At 39.2% G+C, this 24269-nt stretch overlaps 1 protein-coding gene across 1 annotated transcript in view; it reads right to left on the minus strand.

Moving 5' to 3' along the window:
* Window positions 1-981: 981 nt before the first annotated feature.
* The window catches only part of COMMD10 (COMM domain containing 10), a 516815-nt gene continuing 493527 nt past the window's right edge, over window positions 982-24269 (minus strand). Inside the window, exons 6-7 of the mRNA XM_089684828.1 lie at window positions 9858-9917; window positions 982-3412 (exon numbers count right to left, since the gene is read on the minus strand). Of these exons, the coding sequence (XP_089540954.1) occupies window positions 3374-3412; window positions 9858-9917 (99 nt within the window). The 3' untranslated portion in view covers window positions 982-3373. The remainder of the gene's footprint in view (window positions 3413-9857; window positions 9918-24269) is intronic.

Below are 24269 nucleotides of genomic sequence, written 5' to 3' on the forward strand. Positions count from 1 at the left end.
CTTTCAAAAGTTAATTTCAACTTTTCAAATCTGCAGCTGTTATTAAATTTCCACTTGGTGATCCTGTCATGAAGGTCCTTGTGGGATAGTTGCTACCCAAATGCTACTGCTTTGCTACCAAGTCACATGCACCTGTGATTCAGATGAAAAGCGGACAAGCTGACAAACATGGCACATGCATGGAGCACAGTTATGGTGCTGGTCTAGAGCAATGAGGTTCAGCCAATGTTGGGGCAAGTGCAAGTGAAGTGTCTGAAACCATCAGGAGGAGATCAACTGCACTAAGATGCTTTGCAACAAAAATGAAAAAGGGTGAAAACAATATTTTAACCCTTTATGAAATCTATATTGTGGCATTGCCTTAACACCCTTGTTTTGGGGAACACTCCACTGATGTCCTCAGAACTAAGTGGGCAACGGTCAGCTACTAATAATCAGGTAGATGGTAGAACAGGCTCCCAATTACATCGGCACTACACAGCCAATTACATTACCAGGTTACCCGGAGCCCTTCCTACCAGCCCCTGGTGTCACAGCCCATTCAAAGTGCCAGCTCCTGCTGACATAAAGGGGTTAACCATGATAATACATGGGAGTTGCATATTATACAAAGTGCTTTATCAAACAATCTAGTTAATGTTTATATCTACTTTATTTAGGGGCACCCTTACAATAAGGAAAAAAAATAGCAAACCCTGTAAGTATAATATGTAGGGGCACATAATTCATTTTGGCAATGCATTGTCTCCTATCGCCTTTCTGTGATGCCAGCTCTGCAGTTCAATATTTGTATTGTCTACATAATATTTGGTCATTGTATCCTTCCAATCAGCTGAGTAGGCTTTTGCCGTTTGTGTTCCAAGAGCCAGAAGCCCACAGCCTTCCTCAGTAAACTCTCATGCCCTAATGGCTTCTGACGTGCCTGTCCTTGCACTGTTTCTGTAATTCAGATATCTACAAAGGAAAGAATTTACACAAAGCTTGGTATTCCACTGTCATTTTATTTCACAAAATAAGCCTTGGGGGGAAATCATTGGAAATGTGATATAAATGTTCCCATTAACAAAGCAGCAACATGTAAAGTACAGTAAATCCATTGATATTACCACTTTTGTCAAAAAGAAAAACAGGGTGTTTATGCAAGTCACACAATTACAAATACCCTAGTAGTCCAGGATTAGAGAATGATTAAGAAAGGTCCATGACTAGAAAATGATTAAAGAAGAGCTAGAGTAAAAAAGGGTTTTCTTAGTTTTGTATAGTTCAAAGAAGGGTTAGAACCTCTGAAAGTGTTTAAGCATTGTCAGCATGTCCTGTCCTGGTGACTATGTGAAATAAGCTGTCAGTGTAAGGGCTTGTGTCAATGGGCTTTATGGTCTTATGTCAATGGCATCAATTTGAGATGCTTCTGAGATCATTCAGAAGTAATAGACAGGTGTATTTGACTTTCAGCTGACCTTTTTCTGATCTGCAATTTAACTGCTTCATTCCATAGAGTGGTATAGGAATGCAAAACTTAAATCTAAAGTGAAGAAATGCTTGTGGACGCAGGCCCTGACAGACTGAATTTTAACACTTTTCAGGATTTCAAAGTTCAGTTTAAGGTAGTATCGGTAGTCTCAAAAGGTCATGAAAGAAGCATGGAATTTGACATTGTGGACCTATCCTTTAGAAGATGCTAGTTGCCTGGCTATTATGTTGACCTACTACTTTGGAGGAGGTCTAAATTGCATGCTTGTTTACGGATTCATCTCAGAAAGTACCCTGAGAGTTAGCATTAAAAAAAATGGCAATTTCAAAAGACGATCAGCAATACTAACCCATGTAAAAGTGTTCATTTTAATGACAACCTTGTTGTCTACTCAAATCTATAAAGATCTAATATTAAAGAGGGCCTGTGCTGTGAAAGCTTTGCCAAAAAAAAGACAAGCTGAGGACAAAAGACTAGTCCCCAGCATTGCTTTTTGGCCCCCTACATTTGATCATTAGTCACTTACTATGCCTTGCTCCCCATTGTATCTGTGTGGAGGTGTTTATCTTTGCAGAGAAGTGGAGTTTGCTTCCTGATGACTGGTGATGTGACAATTAGTGGTGCATTGATCAAGAAGCAGCAGGAGAGGTCTGAAAAGCACATATCTACACAATGAATGGAGAGCTCTCATTACATTACAGGTCCTCAGGTACAACTTCCTCTCCAGCAAGGAGAACCATGAGCAGCATAGTAGTGACATCACTAAATACCAACTCAAGTCAAGTCAAGTTTAATAATGGCATTCTGAAGATATGCAGATAAGTATACAGAACCAAAATGCTTAGGCACACTCACATACAAGGAAATTAATTGCTATTTTTCATGAGCAAGTTAAGACAAACTGTACATTTTTCAGTGTACTGCTTAGTTTCTCTATAATATATCAGTTCTCTGCTTTTCAAGTTCAGTTCCATGTTGACAATTAAGTTATTATATAGATGCAATGGGGGTTATTTACTAAAAGTGAAGAGTACAAAATCTGGTGTAGCTCTGCATAGAAACCAATCAGCTTCCATATTTTATTACCAAACCTTAATTAAACAAGCTAAGTTAGAAGCGGATTGGCTACCATGCACAGCTGTACCAGATTCTGAGTGCTCCAGTTTTAGTAGACCTTCCCCATTGTGGTGACCAAAACAAAATCTGAGACAAGTTATATATCAACTGGTGTTTTCATTTTTCCACACTTACTTTAGAAAATGAAAAATTAAACGATGACTGGCTGCACTACAGTTGAGACAAAGTTTGTCTCAGACACTTTGTTTCCAAAACATCATTGCCAACTATAGAATACCGAAGGTTGAAAACAAGACTACCAGAAAACACTACATTTTCTCAGTTGGGAAAGGATATACCACATCTTGACTAAGTCTAATAGAAACATTTGGATAGTGAATACTATTCACATACAGTATTATGTTCTTGTCCTTTCATACAATACCACATTTTCCAAAAAGGTGAAGGAAAAATGAAATGTTATAAAACACATTTGGTCCCAAATTATTCCATTTGTAAGCTGTAGATAGGATATACATAAACTTCTTTATTAGTCATGCTATATTTTACTTGGAGAATGGAAAGATCATTACTGTCTTCTGTTTTATTAAGAGAATTCATAATATAGCTTGTATTCACAGGATCCAACAAGAAAGTCAATTAGACTCTCGGCATCCTTCACAATGATCTCCCTCGGCTAATGTTGCTAGTCTAAGAGGAGATAAGCCATATAATTTTACAGGAAGCAGCCCATTGATTCCTTTAACAAACACAGCTTGGCAATCTATCTTCTATACAAAATAATGAGGTGGCAGGAGTGCAGTGGAAGAACCCGTCTTTAAGACATCACGTAAGGGAATCCAGCTGTGCTTGGATAGTCTCAAGCTATTAAAGAAGGAGAAAAAGAGATTTCATGAAGGATTATTTACACACACAAAAATCATAACAGTATTGAAGCTACCCATATTAAATTTACTTACGTAAAAAGTTATTAAAAAGTAGCAGAATCTCAAAATATCTATTTCATAAAAAAGCCATTTCATTTAAAAGCGTTAATGAATATTCAAGCTTTCAGAGAACTGAACACCTGTTTTTTATAATGGAAAATTACGATTTCTCATTTGGCACTATAGTAGAGGCTGAGCTGCAGTGGGGGAAAAAAAAATTCAGCTTTGATTGTGCTTAATCTTCTGTGCACAGCTAGGTAAATTAAAGCTCTTTCTAAAGATGGAAATTAAACGCACAATCTACGAACATCATTTTCATGGACAACAACAGACCGATTTAAAGCAATACATGCTGGATGTTATTGAATAGAGTAGCATTTATTTTGTTGGCTGTTATTTTTGACCGTTACCCAGAAAAAAACATTACTTTTGAAGGTGTATTATTTTCTTTGATTTTTGAAATTACTCCGAAATCTTTTATGTGCTTAGAAGCATGGGTCATTTTTAGTATTTGATACCATGCACTGGGTAAGACATAAGAGCATGCACAGTTACTTTTTGTCTATATTTTTTGTTACTTGGTATGTTTAAGTTCACCACACAGTAAATGTATAAGTTTGCATAAACTAATTGCTGACGCATCCAAATAAAAAAATAATTTAAAAAAGGTTTGGCCTTTAGTTATACTTTAATATTTCCATAATTTCTATAGCTAAAAAGGTCAGTAATGGTCTATTTTAAAGTGCTTTAACCGCTTGTTCAGAAAAATGGAAATATTTTATGTGCATAGTCTTGGCATATATGCACTTGAAAGCAAACCTATGTTTTGTCTGTTCAGGCCAATGCAACAGGTTTGCTTTAATCTCCCACCCCTCCCCAAAAAGCACACATCTTTCCCTTATTTCCCAATTGTTTTATTCAGCTCTGTCAACTGAAGGAAATACCTAGTGCCTCTGGGTATAGAGGAGCAAATGACAGTATTGGGCCAAATAGCAAAGCCACACAGGCAGTCCATAGCTCTCTGTAAGCTACAACTCCAGTGACTCGTAGTTTATGCAGGACTTCCTTTGCTCCTGGCAGCTGGAGTGGTGAAGGAGGGAAAAGATGGTGCGTATATGCTGATGGGGAAGGCTAAAATGGGGAAAATAAGTTTATTATTTTATCCAGTTGCCACCTGCCCAATGTACATTTATTGTGAGCGGGTGGCACAGGCAAGCTTGATCAAATATATGTACGTCATCCAGCTGAGGGGCGCGTAGCATGCTGCTCCCACAACTACTGTGTGCACTGGACCCAGCAGATTGCGGCCGCCAGGGGATCATGTGATCACTATGTGATCACATGATCATGTCAACAAAGCTGTTATGAATTAATTTCATTCATAATAGCTGTGATTCCTATAGTGATGCTGTGATTGGCCCACAGCTATCACATTACCTGGGCCAACCACAGCACCCTGTACCATGTGATAGCTGTGGGCCAATTACAGCACACAATTGTAATCACAGCTGTTATAAATGTAACCCATTCATGACAGTTCAAAATATTGATGTATCAGTAATCATCTCTGTAACAGCAAAGTGTGAAAAAAAAACTTCTCACACCCCCTCCCCAGAGTAATACTGTGTCACAATGATGACACTGAACTACTCTGTGAAAGAAATTTTTTTTTAACATACTGTCACCAGTCACTATCCCAGATCACTGCCACTTCATAAACCTTGCCATTGTCTTTTACTAAATACCTCAGACTGTTTACTTTGGAGGGTATTTGTACTGTCCTGGCATTTTAAAGGCCTCAAGAAATAAGTTGGGCCATCAATACATCAGGATTTATTTATTTTCAAATATATATATCATAGTTTATATAAGCTATACCTTTCACACAAACCAATTAGCCGGTTCTGCGCCGCTCTATAGCAGAAATACTGCTACAGGGCAGCAGAGGTGTGAAAAATCATGTATATATACCCTACCCTCACCGCCATTTGTGGCCTTGGCTGTCGATCACCGGGTCCTGCCCGGTGATTACTCGCTGGCACCCGGTGATCGTTGAGTATCTCCAACGGGGGAGAGACCTGTGTATAAACAACACAGATCTCTCCCCTGTCAGTTCCTGCCCACTGCTTTGTATGGCTCTGCAGAGCCATAAAAAGCAGTGCGCTTACAGTGAAGAACACACACAGCCAACATAGTGACACAGCACACAGTTAACCCTTTGATTGCCCCAGATGTTAACCCCTTCCTGCCCAGTGCCATTAGTACAGTGTCAGTGCTTTTTATTAGCACTGATCACTGTATTGATGCCACTGGGGATGTCAATGACACCAAGTCAGTTCCCCCCAGTGTCAGAATGCCCGCAGCAGTCCTGCTATAAGTCGCTGATTGCCACCATTACTAGTACAAAAAAAAAAAATTCCAGTATCTATACCGCCATTTGTAAATGCTACAACTTTCACGTAAATCAATTAATTTACAGGTATTGGGATTTTTTTTAGCAAAGACATGTAGCAGAATACATTTTGGCCAAATTTATGAAGAAATTAGATTTTTTCAATTTTTATACTGGACATGTTTAACCACTTCAATACACTTTTACCCCCTTCCTGCCCAGGCCAATTTTCAGGTTTCAGCGCTCTCACACTTTGAATAACAATTGCGCGGTCATACAACACTGTACCCAAACTACATTTTTATTATTTTGTTCACACAACTAGAGCTTTATTTTGGTGGTATTTAATCACCACTGGGGTTTTTATTTTTTGCTAAATTAACAAAAAAAGACAGAAAATTTTGTAAAAAACCCATGTTTTTCTTTGTTTCTGTTATAAAAGTTTCCAAATAAATAATTGTTCTTCATAAATTTAGGCCGAGATGTATTCTGCTAGATGTTTTTGGCAAAAATAACCCAAATCAGTATTTATTATATAGTTTGTAGGAACGTTATAGCATTCACAAACTATTGGATATATCTGAAAATTTATCAATCCTGAAGTACTGACAGCCAATCTAATTTCTTGTCACAGTAAAATGTCACAGTACAGATATCCCCTAAATGACCCCTTTTTTCAAAGTAGACAGTCCGACATATTTCATAAGAGGCATGGCGAGTTTTTTGAAGTTGTAATTTTTTTGTCATAATTTTTAGGAAAATTAAGAAATGAAAAAAATTATTTTCACAATTTTTTTTTACATACTGTCACCAGTGTTTTACAGTACGAAAAAAAAATTGATTTTTTATTTATTTTTTTAATTACTTTATTTTTTATAATTTTTTTTTCTCTTTAAGATTTTTTTTTCATATTACACTATGCCCAAAGTAGTTCACTGTTACCATAGTACCACTGTACTACTTTGGGAAAGTGATCAGTTTTTTTTTTTTACACAAATTTGATTGCTTAGAGCAACAAATTTCTTTGCTGTAAGCAAGCATTTAACTGTATAAAATCGATTCATTCAGGTTTTTTTGTTGTTATTAGCTGTGAATGGCCACGGTTAATCACATGACACAGATGGGCTGTGATTGGCCCAGCCTGTGCATGTGATCACCGTGACCATTTACAGCTAGATACACTTGTATACAATGGATGCCATGATAGGAAGCCATCCATTGTATACAACTGTCATGTGGCCTGCTGTGATTGGTCACAGCAGGTCACATGGTACTGGCAACGGGGCCGGTACAGAGATCTGTCATCGGCCGTGTCGAAGGTACACAGCCGGTGACAGATCTCGCCACAGCGTGGCCCTGCGGGCACGCGCGATCTGTGAAGGACGTCATATGACACCCTACCGGAGGGACGAGAGGCTCGTCTGGCCGTCATATTACTAGTAGCAAAAAGACAAAAATATAGTTTTTTTTTCTCAAAATTGTCGTTTTTTTTGTTTATAGTGCAAAAAATAAAAAATGCACAGGCGATCAAATACCAAAAAAAGGACGTAAATTGAATTTGGGTGCAGTGTTGCATGACTGCGCAATTGTCAGTTAAAGTAATGCAGCGCCGTATCACAAAAAATGGCCTGGTCAGGAAGGGGGTAAATCCTCTGTGTGGTTAATATACACTTATTGGGATTTTTTTAACCAAAGACATCTAGCAGAATAAATTTTGGCCTAAATTTATGAAGAAATTTGATTTTTCATATTTCATATTTTCATATTTCAATTGAATTTGGGTGCAGTGTTGCATGACCGCGCAATTGTCAGTTAAAGTAATGCAGCGCCGTATCACAAAAAATGGCCTGGTCAGGAAGGGGGTAAATCCTCTGTGTGGTTAATATACACTTATTGGGATTTTTTTAACCAAAGACATCTAGCAGAATAAATTTTGGCCTAAATTTATGAAGAAATTTGATTTTATTAGAAATAATTTATAACAGAAAGCAACACAGGGGGATTTCTTCCAATAATTGTGGCATCCACCCCCCTTCCTGGCACTCCGATGCACTTTCTACTCCCCCTTGCAGCTATGTTCTCGTTCTGTGCGCTCCCTCCCCCCCCCTCCCCATAGCACTGCTGGCTTTCCTCCTCTCTTCCCACCAGGGCACACAGGAGGATAGGGTTCAGGATGGAGAATATTTACCAGCCTCTTCCTTTCCTGAATGAGCACAGTCAGAGTGGTTTGTACCGATCACTCCTGTGTCCATTCATAACTGAAGCATAGTAAGCTGTGTTACAGTTCATTGTCTAGTGTAGCTGACAGTGAATGAAAGGAATTGAAAAATCTGTGTCCTCAATTCCTCTCTCTGAAAAGTGAGACATCAGGGGTCTGTTTAGACCCCTGATATTTCACCAAAGCGCCTCCCCCAATAAAAAAACAAAACAAAACAAAAACATAATACTCAGGCAGATTTGATCGAGCCCTCTATTCAACCCTATGGACATGCGGATATAAAAACGGACTTGTTAATTTATACCTGCCTACCTTTAATCCATTACAGTCCACTAAAAATAATGGAAGGGGATTTGTCCCCCTCCATCTAAGTGGATCGCATTGGAGGGCAGTTGAGTATAAACAGACAGCAGAGCCCCTTTACCCCTGGCCATAGAAAAGAGTGGGCTCTGGCTGTGTCCACTCTGTTTTGATCAGTAGGGGACCTGACCGCTCAGTTTATGCAGAGTCCATCCTGTATGAAAAGGACCTTAGTGTGAAAAAATATATCAAACAGGCAGGATTTTTAATGCAGAAGGCCCCTTTCACACAGTGAGGCTGATCAGGTCCACTTGTCAGTTTTTCAGGTGGACCTGATCAGACAGTCCAATCACCCCTATGGACCAGCGGGCAGTCGGATATAAACAGATAGCAGAGTCGATTTACTCCTGGTTGCCTAAAGAGTAGAGTGGGCTCTGTCCATGTCCACTCTGCATAAACTAAGTGGACATGGACCTCTCATCTGCTCTCTCTACTCTGACCAGCAGGGGATCAGTCCAGGGATCTCTATCAAGAGCAGGGAGCAATAACATGCAAGGAAAAAGGAGACAAGATATGCAAACAGAACACTCTGGAAGCTAGAGAGGATGTTACTCCTATGTACTCATACTTATCTTTATGTGTCTTTTCTCATCTTTACTCAAGGTCATCGCAAACAGTATTTTACTCAGGATCTTTCTGTAAACAAGATCCTGAATATAAAAATCAGTAAATTCAGCCATCCGCCTGCATAAGGCCTAAAGGTGGAATTAGTAAGCTTCCATTCACTACTTTTTATGTCTCTCAACAACTCCAGTTGCAGTTTTCTTTTTAGAGTTCTTGGCTCAGTTCCTTTCTATAGGAAGAAGGGTCAGCCGCACACCAGAGGATAGATGAATATAGTGTGTATTTATTGATTCATAGGACACACAAAACACCAGGATATGAATACAGGGCCTGTTAACGCGTTTCACACGATCTCGTGCTTAATCATAGTTATGTTTATGATTAAGCATGAGATCATGTGAAACGCATTAACAAGTCCTGAGTTCATGTCCTGGTGTTTTGTGTGTCCTATGAATCAATAAATACACACTATATTCATCTATCCTTCGGTGTGTGGCTGACCCTTCTTCCTAGTACATCGTGTGTGTTGGTGTGCCAGAGCCTGCACCTGTCGTGGATTGACCTGGATTGCTTGCCTGAGTGGTATACCTCTGTTCTTTAGATTCAGTTCCTTTCTACTTTGAATGTTTTGGTGATCCTGTGTACCATGGGCTGTCTGATTGCTATATTCTAGAGAACATACAATAAACTAAACCTTTAATGACTTAAAAAGGTCCCCATTGTATTTACTGAGGTAGATAAGGAAGCCTGGGGATGTCCCCTAGAAATACATGGTGTAACTTTACAGCGGTGTTAGGAGAACTTGATATAATGCCAATGATATCATAGAGAAAAGTACTCAATACCCACCTTGTTATAAAACTCCAAGAGCTCCTTATGGTTAAACTCAATAAAAACATTCTCCCGATTCTAGAAGAAAGAGAAAATATATTTAAGACACAAAATAATGTGGATTTCGCTTTTTTCACATTGTACATAAATAAAAGAACCCAGGGACAGCATACTATGGGCAGGAGTGTCCAACCTTTTGACCTTTCTGAGTTACAATGGAAGAAGAGGAATTGTCTTAAAATACACTAACAATAAGGATAGCTGATGAGCAGTAAAATTCGGGCAGATCACTAGTTAACGATCACTCATATAGATAATGTACCTATCTCAGTAATAAAACTTCATTTTTCTGTAATTATTTTATTATAAAAGTAAAAAAAAAGTGGGCAACATAAAACTAGTGCAATATTTGACATGGTTTTTGATAAACTAACACATCAATATCTGGTTTGATGGATGTAATAGCAATTCAACTAGAAAAGCTACAATTTCTGGGGAACTTGTGTGAAGTGTTCTTGCCTCCACCAGTAGTCTACAACTGGAGTGGGCGGAGTAACTGGGTGGAGTGGCTTGAGTAACTGTTGTGTGGTTGGAGTGGCTGGAGTAACTGTGAAAAGGTTGGACTGGGCAGAGTAACTTTATGGAGTGGGTTAAAAACTCATGCAACTCACTCTACATCAAGGCCAGAGAAGGGCAGTTAAAAACAAACTGCTCCAACTTGCTCACTTCACTGGCGGTTGCCATCTTCAGATGGTTGTAGTTTAAAAAATTATACATCCTACACCGAAGAGCTTTATATTGTGAGAATCACAAGACCCATACCTACATTTTGATGCATAGTATGTCTCTGAAATATTAAAAATGAAGGCACAGTTGCAGTTTAGAAATTGCCCTTCAAATTTGAGGTGGCTAGAGTGGAGTTTCAATGAATGTCAATGGGCGGCGTGAGTTGCAAACAAATGGTCATATTGTGAAAACTATCAGGACTATGGCTTAGCTGTTGACATTTTTAGTGGCAGCAGGGATAGCTGAATGTTTTGATATAAGATTTGTGTAGGTGGGCTTGCAAATGAGGGAGTGATGGCAGTTTAGAAATCATGTCCTGCTTTTTCAGCTCACACTCTAGCTTTTGTCAGCTCCCACTCTAGTTTTGAACATTCCGCCATTCATTCCTATGGGACCAATTTCACCACAAAATGCCAATATTTCATGAATCATTCGGCGAAACGTTCCACAAAGTAATAGCACACCAATCGGGAACAATCCGCACGTTTCGGTATATTACTTTCTATGTAATGTAAAAAACTGTGGGAGGAGTTAGGGTGGTAAATTTGGCTATAATAATAAGAATATATATGTGAGATAACAGTAAGTGGTCTTGCCATGCAAGAACACTTAATTAATTAACAAGGTGCTCATCAGATATTTTGGTTCTAATTGTGCCCTTCATGTGCTTTATTCTTGAAAATAGTTCACAATAGCTCACAAATAAAGGTGCTGATGAAAACTAATGACATGAATAAGGCGTGATTGTGAAAGGTGGGATACCTGGGAAGATAAAATTGATAAAAGTCCAGTACAGAGACACTGTTAGATTTTTCTTTGGCCACATGTGTTCGCTAAGTGTAAATCCATTTTTACAAAAAATTCCACAAAATCTATATTTTTAAGTAAGTTTATGATTTTAGGTCGCATTCATAGCTGTCTTGGGCCGCAGGTTGGACACCCCTGCTGTAATAGTAAGATCATAATTCATTACTACCTCAAAATACATTTTAAGAAGAACGAAAGCATCTAGCCTTAATGGGTTTATACCTGAAGAACAGCAAGTCAATATAAGCATTATTACTTCTAGATCAAAGGCAGCATGTTTATGGGACTCTTACATATGGCCATATACACTCACTGGCCACTTTATTAGATACACCTTACTAGTACCAGGTTGGACCCCCTTTTGCCTTCAGAACTGCCTTAATTCTTCATGGCACAGATTCAACAAGGTGTTGGAAACACCTTTGGTCCATATTGACATGAGTTACTATTGCCTTTTTATCATCTCAAACCAGCCTGCCCATTCTCCTCTGACCTCTGACATCAACAAGGCATTTTCCTCCACACAACTGCCACTCATTGGATATTTTCTCTTTTTCCTGACCATTCTCTGTAAACTCTAGAGATGGTTGTGCGTGAACATTCCATTAGATCACCAGTTTTTGAAATATTCAAACGAGCCGCCTGGCACCAACAACCATGCACATTCAAAGTCACTTAAATCCCCTTTCTTCCCCATTCTGATGCTCAGTTTGAACGTCAGTAAATTGTCTTTAACACGTCTAGATGCCTAAATGCATTGAGTTGCTGCCATGTGATTGGCTGATTAGCAACTTATGTTACCAAGCAATTGAACCAATGTGTCTAATAGAGTGGCCGGAGAGTGTAGAGTCAAATAAACCTGTTGTTGTGGTGCCTGGGAGCCACAGCTGCAGCACCATTTTGCTCAGTAAAACTATATACATGTAACATCCGGCACTGACTTTAAAATTCCATGCATATGAGTGTATTTTGCAAAATGTTAAATGGTGGCAGCAGTAAGCAAGTGACCCCCTGTGGTTATTATGTATGAAGACAGAAATTATTTTCAACAAGCAGCAAAACATCTTTAAAACAAGCCATAACTGATCTCTCAAGCTACTTGTTATGCAATGTATTATATTCTCAAAGATCACAACCAAAATTCTAAAGTCAGGTTTTAGCCTGGGATCACACATATGCAGTGCGGCATATCGCACGTGATTTGCACAGGAACCACACCACATTCCTGTGCAAATCACATGCGAATTCTGTGGAGTGCGATTTGAGCCATACATTCGGATCGCATGGCTATTCACATCCATTCGATCCGATTGTGCACATCACACCGCCTTTTGCGAACCGAATTCGGGGTGTTGTTAACGTAACATGCACACCGCAGCTGTTAGCATGAACGGGGTGCAATTGAGCTGCGATGCGGAATTCGCACAGAAACCACATCAGTGTGAACCCAGGCCTAGTCAGTTTCTAATAGCTTAGAAACACCTGCTGTGTGTTTACATTAGAAACCTGCATATTGCCATGATTCTGGTGTGATAGAAAAAGCTTGGGATACAAAAGTTTCTGTTGTAAACTTTGAAGACAAATTTCTCCACAATTCTTATGACTACAGAGATGGATATGGGCTTGTGTTAAATTGCTTTTACTGCTTGTTAGGAATATGTAAATATTTACTGTGCATAGTTTTGCCACAGGTTCACTTTTAAATGGGTTGTTTGAGTATGAAAATATGAAAAGGTTACCATCAGGTTACAGATATCTACAGGTAGAAAACTTCCCTGGCAATTGCTCAAATTGCAAGACTGATAGTTTGGTCATCTCTATGCTTATTGCTGGTCGATGATTTAGAAAACCTTGAAGTCAATGCATTAGCATAAAAGCCAGGCAATTAACATCTGTAGAAGGAATGATCAGCAGTGGCAGCCATCATATCTTTCCCAAGACAAGATTCCTTTGTGGATACAGCCTAGTCCTAAGATAAAATGTTTGGCACTCAACAGTACAACTGCATTCAGTATACACTAAATAGATACCTGAAATAAAAAAATAAATGTCGAGCGCTAGAGTATTGGAATTACTTGCACTAAAAAGGGGAGTGACAGCACCCAAACGTATAAATAAATTGAATTAAAACAGTGCAGCGCATAAAATATATACTCTATATATGTAAATATGTGACTACCCAAATAAATAGATAAATAAAATATTGTAAATCAATATTATGACACAAGTAGTGTTCATTTGAGTGCCACGTGCAATAACATAACAAAAAGTCCTTCCAGTGACAGTCCAATAAGAATAATGGTGAAATAATTCCAAATACTGCTAATCCAAAAAGTGCTCCTTCTCCTGCGCAAGATCCTCCCCTGCCATGCACTCACCAGAAGGCCAGCTGGTCAATAGCCTGTAATACAACAAAGTGGGGACCTCTGTCTCTCACTCCTCCAAGACACTGATAACACAACCAGGAGCCTGAAGGGAAATGCAAGATGGCCACGATCTGGGACTCAGAAACTGCAGCATGACGTCAGCACATAGGCTCCACCCGACGTGTTTCGTGCACACGCATGTCCTCAGGGATATGCCAAATAGTGAATAGATACCTGTTTGCATACATAGATACCTTCAACTTTTGGGTCCTTAACAGAACATGCACTTTTTTTAGGCAGCACCACAGATTAATTGGGCCAGTGTATTCGAGAACCACCAGTCTCAACAGATATGTTATTGCAGAGAACTGCCCACACTGGCATACAGTAACCTCATCCTATAGTCTTCTCAGTAGCTACCATAAATGCATATTATTTATGTTAAAGCTGAGCTGTGTTGGGCTTCCTGAGAAAGACAATACATAAATGTGAAACACTGGAAAAATAATTTAAAGGCTGATACATCTCTCAAAAGTAATTCTAAATCATTAAACAATACATTCTAATGTAGGCAAATGTGAAAGCATTGGCTTTCTTTTTAATTAAATTGACGGCACAGTTCAGGCTATATAACAGTTCTTGACATGAAGTCTGATTAAATGCATTGCCCATTTTTTACTGATTGGAAAATGCTTGCAGGATTCTATCAAACACTGCATTCCAGCAATGTAGACACAGCTGCTCAACTCAATATTTTTCTGTAAGGAGTTATGCAAAGTCAATAATACATTAACTCTCTTTAAAGTGAATATATGTTAATGTCTTGCAACCAGTCAACTCTTTTCTAAATTTAACAGTGAAATTGGAAATTTACAGGAACTGACATAATACCAATACACCGAATACATATTATTAGGTATTCTCTGAGCACAGTTGTAAGGTTTCAGGCCATATCAGTTAACAAATGTTTTGTAGAAAAGCAGCATTAGGAGGAGATCACAAACACAGAGTGGTGGGACGTGTGTCCTTTAATAAACTATAAGAAATAGTTTTTACAGTACAGTAAGTACAAAAATCCTGTTTTCTTTCTTTTTCATTAAGGACAATTGTACCTTTCAAAAGTATTCTATATGAGGGATGTTCAATTGTAAGGAAAACACGAACGGGCCCAAATAACAAAAACAATAGAACTGGGGTCAGCCTGCATCCCAAAGAACTTCCTGAAGGATCATACTATGCCCAAAGCTGGCATCAGATGAGGCCTGAACATCCAACTGGTAAAACTTAGATAACTTGTGAACAGAAGACAGTGGCAACCTTGCAAATCTGGTAAGCAGTTACCTGATGCATAAAAGCCCAAGAAGCACTTACAGACCAAGTAGAGCTCATCTTGACAGGAAAGCGTGAAAAGTTGTATTTAAGACAACACGCCTGATTGGTGAACTGTTTGAACCACCATGAAATGGAGAAAATGCTGGGTACCCTTTATGGGGACCATCAGGAATGACAAAAAAAGGTCAGTCATTTTTAATGGAAGCAGTGGCACAGCATAAACTACATCCAAACAGTGAAGGGAACTTTCCTTTTATTGTGTTAGAGACAGAGTTGGAAGAACAATGTCCTGAAGAGGTGAAATGCCAAAATTACCTCAGGAAGGAAGAAGGCTCTAGGCCTCAATATCACCTTATCCCTGTATAATAACAGACAGGATTCTGTCTTCCCATCCACCATTGCAACCATTCAGCTTCTAGAAGAACAGTGAAGGTCTCCTCTATTTTCCCTTTGATACACATATGCCTATATGTGGAGTCTTGGAGTGGATACAAGGAGGAATAGACCCCTGGAGGTGAGAAGGAGAAAATCCATCCATCCATCCTCATACTATCATAGGATACTACACAGTGGAGAGACACCAGGTGAATAATTAGCAAATTACAGCATGGAATCATCCAAAAAGGAATTTAGGAGCAACAGTACATATATCTATCCTTTTGGGATAAACAGCTATTTTAGCCTATATATTGGGCTTATAAGGAGGTGAGCGCATAATAAAGCAATATTCATCCCGCAGTCATCCATGTGTTGGGATAAATCCATATTTTATCTTAATAATATTTTATGAAAGGAGGACTTTTCTATATTGCTTTTGGACACATGTTGATGGGATACATTGTTTATAGGTTGAGGGAATATATTGTTTTTGGTCACTAATATATTTATTTTTATTTTAGGTGGATTATATAATTAATTTTGTTTTTTACACAATTGTATGGTGTAATATTTCATGAATTCATATATTTTTAGTACACTAATTAAGACGGGAGCGCTGCACTATTGTTTGATCATATATAGAAATGCCAAAATTACCTCAGGAAGGAAGAAGGCTCTAGGCCCCAATATCACCTTATCCCTGTATAAGAACAGACAGGATTCATTTCAGGACAAGGCTGCCAATTTAAACACATTAATCGTACAGAAGTTGGTAAAAATTAAAACAACTTTATGGGGGAGAGTAGAAGGTTAAATATATAAAGCAGGTCTTTTAAGTACTGACAGAACCAAATTCAAATCCCACAAAGTCACAGATGGAGAAGCTACATGAGAAATACTCTGTACAAAAGTCTTAACCAATAGGAAGTAAGTGGTCTTTAAAATAAGATTGTAAGGGTTGAGATTTTCCTCATTGATGGTACTCAGGGTCAAACGCTGATTAGAATTGATTGCAGAAAGGTTAGGATTCTTCCAATGGAGTCCTATCTAGGATGAAATCTTTTTTGACACCAGGTGAAGTGGGCCTTCCAGGTGTCATGGCAGACCTTGACAGATGTACAATTCCTAGCTCTCAACAGTGTGAGAATGTCCAAATCAGTTAGATCTCCTGTTTCTCAAGACTTGAGCTTCAACAGCTATGTCAATACAGCTAATGATCTTAAAACAGGGTAGTAAACCAGTCCTTGATACAGAACATTTGGTTGATCTAGATAGGCCAGACGTTTTATCAGGTCAGAGTACAACATCTGCATGAGGATCACCAAAATAGCCTCCAACTAGACCCTGCAACGCAGAAAAGGAAGGAATTTTCAAGGCATACAACAGGCTGTACTGATCCCATGAAGTTATCTGAGCTTCCACTGCTTCATCATCTGAAGACAAACTTTGCAGTTAAAGCTAGAGGTCAGGAGGTCCATATCAGGCACCCCCCACTTGTGACACAGAATCTGAACCACTTCTAGATGTAGGTACAATTACAAAACAATCTCTTCTTGGTTTCAGAGGGGGGTAAAGTCTTACCACTTTGTGGCTTAGGCTTCCTTGGCTAGGACAAAGAGGTACTTTTACCCCCAGTGATATCTTTTATGAGTGTAATCAAGGAAGTACCAAAAGGATGTTCACCATCAAACGGCATACACAGTAAGTATATTATGTTGTTGTTGCACAGATGTCAAAGCACATGACCATGAAGCAAGATGGAACACAGGACCTTAAGAAAGACCTATCCATGTTCCTTGTGTTATAGTCATTGTTAGACTGGGGCTGGCTTACAAGTTGAACTGGGTAGCCTTGGTAGTTTATATTTAATGCCCGTCCATGTTCACTGCTGTAAAAGTCAGTTATAGACAAGGGAGGTGACCCACTTCTTTCGCACAATGTAATGGAGGTCTGTGGGTGTACTGAATACACTGGCTGCCATTGTGCTATATGCTGGGTGTCCGTTCTGCTCCTGTACCTTTAATGGGGCGTAAGCTCCCTCGGATCACCTGCCCTTGATCTATCCATTAAATACATGTGCCTCTACTATGAGGACTCCACATTTCGTAGAGTTAGGACCACAGAATGTCGGGGTGCCGTGATGTGGCTCTGTGGCTTACATATGTATTTGCAAATGTGTGCTAACTAAAACCCCTGTTTATAAACGCATATTGTTAGAACGGTTAATTTAGTTGTTGGCTGGCTGGCAAATTGAACTGGCTTTCTTATCCCCCTCTTTGATAAGTTATACCTGTCCATGTTCCTTGTGTTATAGCCATTGTTAGACTGGAGCTGGCTTACAAGTTGAACTGGGTAGCCTAGGTAGTTTACAAAGAAACATCACCTTTTCCCCAGTTCCTGGTTTCCCATAGAGAGTGGTATAAGCATACGCCATTCAGTTCTCAAATATCTTCAGGTACCTCCTGCATCCCAGTAAAAGTCATGATGATTGCCACAGGTGAAACCACTGCTCTTACAACAAAGAGGTAGTATAAGTGTGTGAAGCTACTGTGCGGTCTCAGGTTTCCATGGACATGCACAGGGCTGCCATTAGAAATCATGGGGCCCCATACAGCCTATGTGACAGGACCTGGCCCACCCACAGCTCTTGCAGCTAGTATCAAATTATTAGCAACATTCTTTAGTGGGGGGTATGCCGTGGTGTGAATCCCTCTTCAGATCCTTCCCTGTCCCTCCTAACTCAACTCTCATTAGCCCTTAGTGCTCCTGATCTAGCTCATCCTCACTCATCATTAGTAGGCTGGACACAGGACTGCAACTCCCAAACCTCATCTATACGGTGGAGCAAAAGTATGTCATCAGCATACCACAAATATCCAGAAAGAGTCCAAAGCTTTATTCAGCAATCACATCATAACATCTGAAGCAATGTTTAGAAGCCACACAGGACCCCTTCATCAGTCATCTACATGGGGAATCATCCTGCTTTAAACCTGAACCCAGACCCCCATGCTGCCCTTATCAGGTCCAGGGCCAGGACATAAGCTCTATCTGTACTCCCCTACTGGTGCAATTATGGGCAATTACTAAAATACAAATCAATTCCAAGATGTACTGGGCTATTCTACAACAACATTTAGAGGCATCTGTTTGCTTCAAAATGTAAAAGAAGTATGGTCGTGCAACATAAACCGCTGGAGATAATTGACCATAGTGGTTCTAACAGAAGAAACTCTATAGTTTTGTGAATGATCTAGTCATTGTACTCAAATTATTCCTAATAAAAAAATGTGGCTTGATATAAAGCAGGTTTTGCAAGCAGGACATGAACTCAACCAATCGTGTAATCAGGAACTTGCCAGAATATAGCAAGCTCTGATTGGTAGTTTAGACAGTATTAGCATATCTACCCTAGGCACTGTGCAACACAGAATCTCGTTAATATGTTAAACAGCAACAGAGGATACAATATATGGCATCTCAGTAATGGGAAATACAAAACAGGGGGAAGACACAGATTACTGACACATAGGGCTCAAATTACAAAATGTTTTTTTTCTATTGATTGGATGTTATTTCATTGATACCCCACCATATCCACATATTTTAAATCTCAATTCACAAAAAATGGCTAACACAATTTATTTAGCCTACTTTGTAATTAACAGAGCCTCCTTGGCCCTTTAAGGGGTTTCAGATGCCAGGAGGCAGGGCAGGGTTTCTGCTTATGTGATTGCTGACTGGCTGTCACAGTGGTCACATGGTCAGAAAGCTCCCAATCGCAAGTAAAGATTGGGAGCTTTCCATTAGCTGCCAGTAACTGTTCCGGGAGCACGCAGGGCATGTGCTCTAGGCACAGTTTGGTTTACATTCTGGTATGCATATATGCGGCCTCTCAGCATTAAGGTCCACATGCCAAGAAGCCACATATATTCGTAGAGCTGTTGTAAAGGAATTAACACTACTGGTGGTATTACAATGTAGTGTTAATTTATTGTCCCTTACGAAAAAAAATATCAGAGTTAAATGAGGTTATCCCTAACACCAAAGATGAAAAAAATATCTCCTGCGCTACCTAAAAGTGACAATGTAATGAATGATTATGTATAAAGCTGCTGCTAGCATCAAAAATTGTGTTCCCACAACATAAATGTAAATAAACAAAGAAACAATGCGAATTAAGACTTTACATTCGCAGCACAGTATTAAGTTTATTTGTTTATTTAACCCTAACACCAGCTTCAGGATGGTGATATCTAGGTGTCTCAAAAGCTATCTATGGGGGGAGCAGGAAAAAAAAGCCATCTGAGGTGGTGATGAAATATAATTTCACAAGATAAAATGCCAACTTTATGTGCAAAAAAAAAGACATTGTAGTGAAATTTATGTTTGTGATTTGTGGACATTTTAGGAGAAAATGATCAAGACATAAAAATAAGTTACTGGCGTATAATAACTTATCTATCTTAATAAACTGAGCCTATGATATTTGTGTAACACACAATATATAAAGTGACATAACACTTCAGTTACATGCGTTCTGAACATTAATACTGAAAATTTTATAGATAGGCAACTCCTATCCTCATATTGATTAGTGGTTCAAAATTAATAACTACTGCAAAAGGGAACAGGCACAAAAAAGATACACTCAGCATCTTTCCAAATAACTGTCCTGTTTATTTGGTGCGTTTGAAGTTATTTATACACATGATTACGTAGGTATCACATTAATATTACAATTGTACTTTTATGGTGACAAGGGACATTACATAGACAGGCTAATTTCTAATCAGGACTTGAAGGTATATAAACATAATAGTTAATAGTGCCCTGTGCACAAGGATTGCAGTGTACAATACATAGGCAAAGCATACAAAATGGAATACAATTTTATACAGAATTTACAAATTTCCTTTACACATATTATATGGCAAAATGGAACCTAAGTAACATGGTGTAGAGCAACATAAAACCTCATAAGTATCTCCCATGCAACTAGGTTAAATATGGGGCCTTCCACTGCTGACCTCCTTCCATATGTGCTAGATATACCTTACTGTTATGCTGACCGATTACCATTTTCAGAGAAACATATTCCAGAACAAATATGCAAATCAGAAGTTAATGACCCAAATATTGAAACCAGAGAGTCTTCATAATATGCAGGAAAATAGGCGTTGCAATGGTTTCCTCTATGTTTATCTCAGGATAGGTTTAATTTAACCATGCATTTCTTGTAGCTCTGCAACTCTGTGTACCTTTTCTAGATAGAAAAGTTTTGCTGTGACATCTGTTACATTCACCACGTAATATCTGTTTTGATTAGAGTTAGGTTAATGGGCAGAAGTTCTCTGTTTACAGGCTTTGGACTACACACACATATGCTATTGAGAAAGTGGAGGAACACTTGGGGCCACAAATTTGAAAAGATCTACCCCCAATGGCAGGCAAACTTTTAAATTTGTGACCGCAGTATTCTGAGTGTTTGCACGGGATCCCAAACTTCAGTTCCACCTTTGCTCTAGATCAGGGGTCTCCAAACTATGGCTCTCCAGGTGTTGAGGAACTGCAGGTCTCATGAGGCCTTGCAAGACTCCCACACGCAGAGGCATGATGGGACTTGTAGAACTTCAACATCTGGAGGGCCATAGTTTGGAGAACCCTGCTCTAGATGCCAAAATATGTTCTTGCCAATGTACATTGAACTTGGCAACCTAGTGATCTCAAAATTCCTATTTGAGATATTGACCCACATGTTGCACACCTAGAATCTTCTAAATTTTTGTATGGGTTTTCAGAACACAATGAGTTAACATAAAACTGTATTTATGAACTCTACTCTCTCAAAAGCAGATTATTACAAAACCACACATTAAGAACTAAGAAAAAGTATCTTCGCCACAATGATCTCTAGGAGCAGTGTCTGCACATCATGCTAAGCTATGTTTTCGCAATTAATTTCAGTAACCTAAGCTATTCACACATGAACTAATTAGAGAAGTGTTGTAAGAATGTTTTTTTTTACTTGTTATCAAAGGCTGTGGATGATTATTCACTGTAAAAAAGAATCATCCAATCTATAATAGGCAGTTTAAAAAAAATGGAAAACTAAGGTATCTCGGTTATTTTCACAGATGAGTTACATTTCATTTTCAAGTAGAACATGAGGTTTTACTTTGAAGATATAGGCCTTTTTCAAGCACGAACAGTCTTCTATTTGTACTCTATAATGGAACACACATAAGGTTTGCTTCAGCTAAAATTCTTACATGAAAGAGGGTCACCAAAAATTGCAATACTGCTTTGCCCCAGCATTGCCTTTCCATACATACACCTTATCAGTGTAAATACTAAGGATGGACGAATGCGGCTTGGCCACTGGCAATAGCAGTTTCTATTTTGTGAATACATGAAGGAATCTCTTTACGGTAACTGTACATCTCAGTGCCACAGAGGGCCAATTCCTCCCTCAAACATTTGGCAGCACTAAGAAATGGTACTCTTGGGGAACCATCATTGCTGCTAATTGCTTCAACACTTAAAGTGGTTCTGAAGGCAGAAGGTTTCTTTTTACCTTAATGCATTCTATGCATTAAAGTAAGAAAACCTTCTGCAAGCAGCTCCCCAGCTCCCCCTTACCAATCTTGATCCAACAATGTGCAAGAGAGCAGAGGCTCCCTCTCTTCTCATTGGCTCACAAACAGCAGTGGGAACCACTAGCACCTGCTGTTATCAATCACAACTAGTGAGGAGAAAGCACTGAGCAGGGCCGAGCAGTGCTCTGTGTGTCTTATGGAAACACAAGGCTGGCTTGGGAGAGAGAACGCACAAGCACACCATTGTCTTACTTCTCTAGCCAACCAGTGAATTCCTCATGAAAAATAGCACACTCCGTGCCCTGAGCCACATATCTGTATTGTGACAGTAGGCAGGTGAAATCACCTGGTTGCATCCTGGATGGACGATATATTTGTCCAAGGTTTAGACGCTATTTGGATTTGATCCACTAGGGGGAAGTGCTGAGTCCTTCAGCACTGAGGTAATGAGCCCAGCTGAAGGTAGTGGGCTCATTAAGGCCTTTAAAAAACTTCCCAGCCTGCTTAGGGAGTTGCTCCATCCTGGAACCAGATCTGTGCCTGAACTGACTGGGGAGCAACATACGATCTGAGTGCAGTGAGACAAAAGCCTGTGTGGCTAGCCTCCAACTAACAGGGACTAGGTATAGCATCCAGCTGTACCTAGGGGATAGCTAGGGAAGCTATTTGTACAGTAAGTAGCCAAGTTGGCCAGGATTTGATTTGATGTTTCTTTTGGTTTGACGTGTTCCTGTAAATATTGTAAATAAACTGCACCATTTTGTTTTTCACCTCCACTGTTGTTGTGCTGTGCCTGTGTTTTTGTGTTGTGCACCCATCCAGGGGGTCACACACACCCGCTGCCGAGCGAACCCCGTTACAATATATATATATATATTGAAATCTAAGGCACTGTTGCTTTTAATTATTAGTTTGAAAAGAGTTGGAATAGCAATTAGTGATGTCACTACTGTGCTACTCATTGTTCTCCTTGCTGGGGAGGAAGCAGTACCTCAGGATCTGCAAGGATTGCCCTGCTTTTACTTTATCTATAGTAACAATCTGTGCTTTCTGCACCTCCATTTCTGCTTTTTGATTATTCCCCCTTCTTGATCACTGGATATGACATGACTAACATACTGTAAGAAAGAAATGCCTCTAGCAAGATCACCACCTCCACACAAAGACAAGCTAAGTAAGTAACGGGGAAATAGTCAGTTGCAGGTAGCCTACACACAAAATTCCTGACTAGTCCTTTACCCTCTGCCTGGCACAGTTTCCACAGTTCAGTTCCTCTTTAATATAGTGCACTTTGAAGGCTCCAGCTTCTGTGCATACCGCACACATTTCACTGCACCATAGTCAGTATGTACAAAGTAAGCAAAATGAATGTTTCCTGCAGAGTCTGCAACTGGCTTATCCAAGGCTGTACAGTTATCATGAGGATTCATATTTATATAGTTACTTCTGACACATAGCTCTGCAATTATTTTTTAATTTAACTAATAGGTTCCAGGGTGCCATTGAAGTTTTGTTTCAGAACTTCAATATGCAGGTGATAACAAAGGTTAGGAAAAAATACAGTCATCTCACAGACTAGAGCAATTTTTTTTGTTTTGTAATAGATACAAGCACATAATGTGTGGTCTGCAATGCTCCTATTATTTAAGTCCAACTTGGAACACTGCTGTTAAAATAATAAAACTGAACCTAAAGTTGGAACAAATTTAACAGAAGACAGAGCAGTCCCTTGAGATATCTACACTCAGGTGAGGAAATATAAGTGGAGAATGCAGAAGATACCAAAGACAGTAATAAAACAGTGTCTGGAAGCACACCTGTGACACTTGTTCTCATTTAATTTTGCCATAACTCAAGGGTGAAATGTAGCGTGAAAAGATCCAGAGAAAATAATGGGAATTAAAGTCAGCAAAGTGAATTGCATTCTAAAAAAGTGTTTAATAAAACAATATGCAAACTCTGGGAAAACAAAGAAATCAGGAAAATTCTGCTTCATTTATACAGGTGTGTGTGGTGTATTTCAATCTGTAGCTGTTATGATTTTCTAAAAATCTCAAATGCTCCTTTCTGGCATCCAGGGAGCATTCTGTGCTTATTTTGAGACATATCTTTGCCTGCTTGTGTGACTGGATCACTGCTTTTCTAAGGTTTGCACAGAGCTG

This window comes from Staurois parvus, unplaced genomic scaffold (assembly GCF_062004578.1).
Source record: "Staurois parvus isolate SC_StPar_1 unplaced genomic scaffold, SC_StPar_1.0 ptg000358l, whole genome shotgun sequence".
Classification (NCBI taxonomy): Eukaryota; Metazoa; Chordata; class Amphibia; order Anura; family Ranidae; genus Staurois; species Staurois parvus.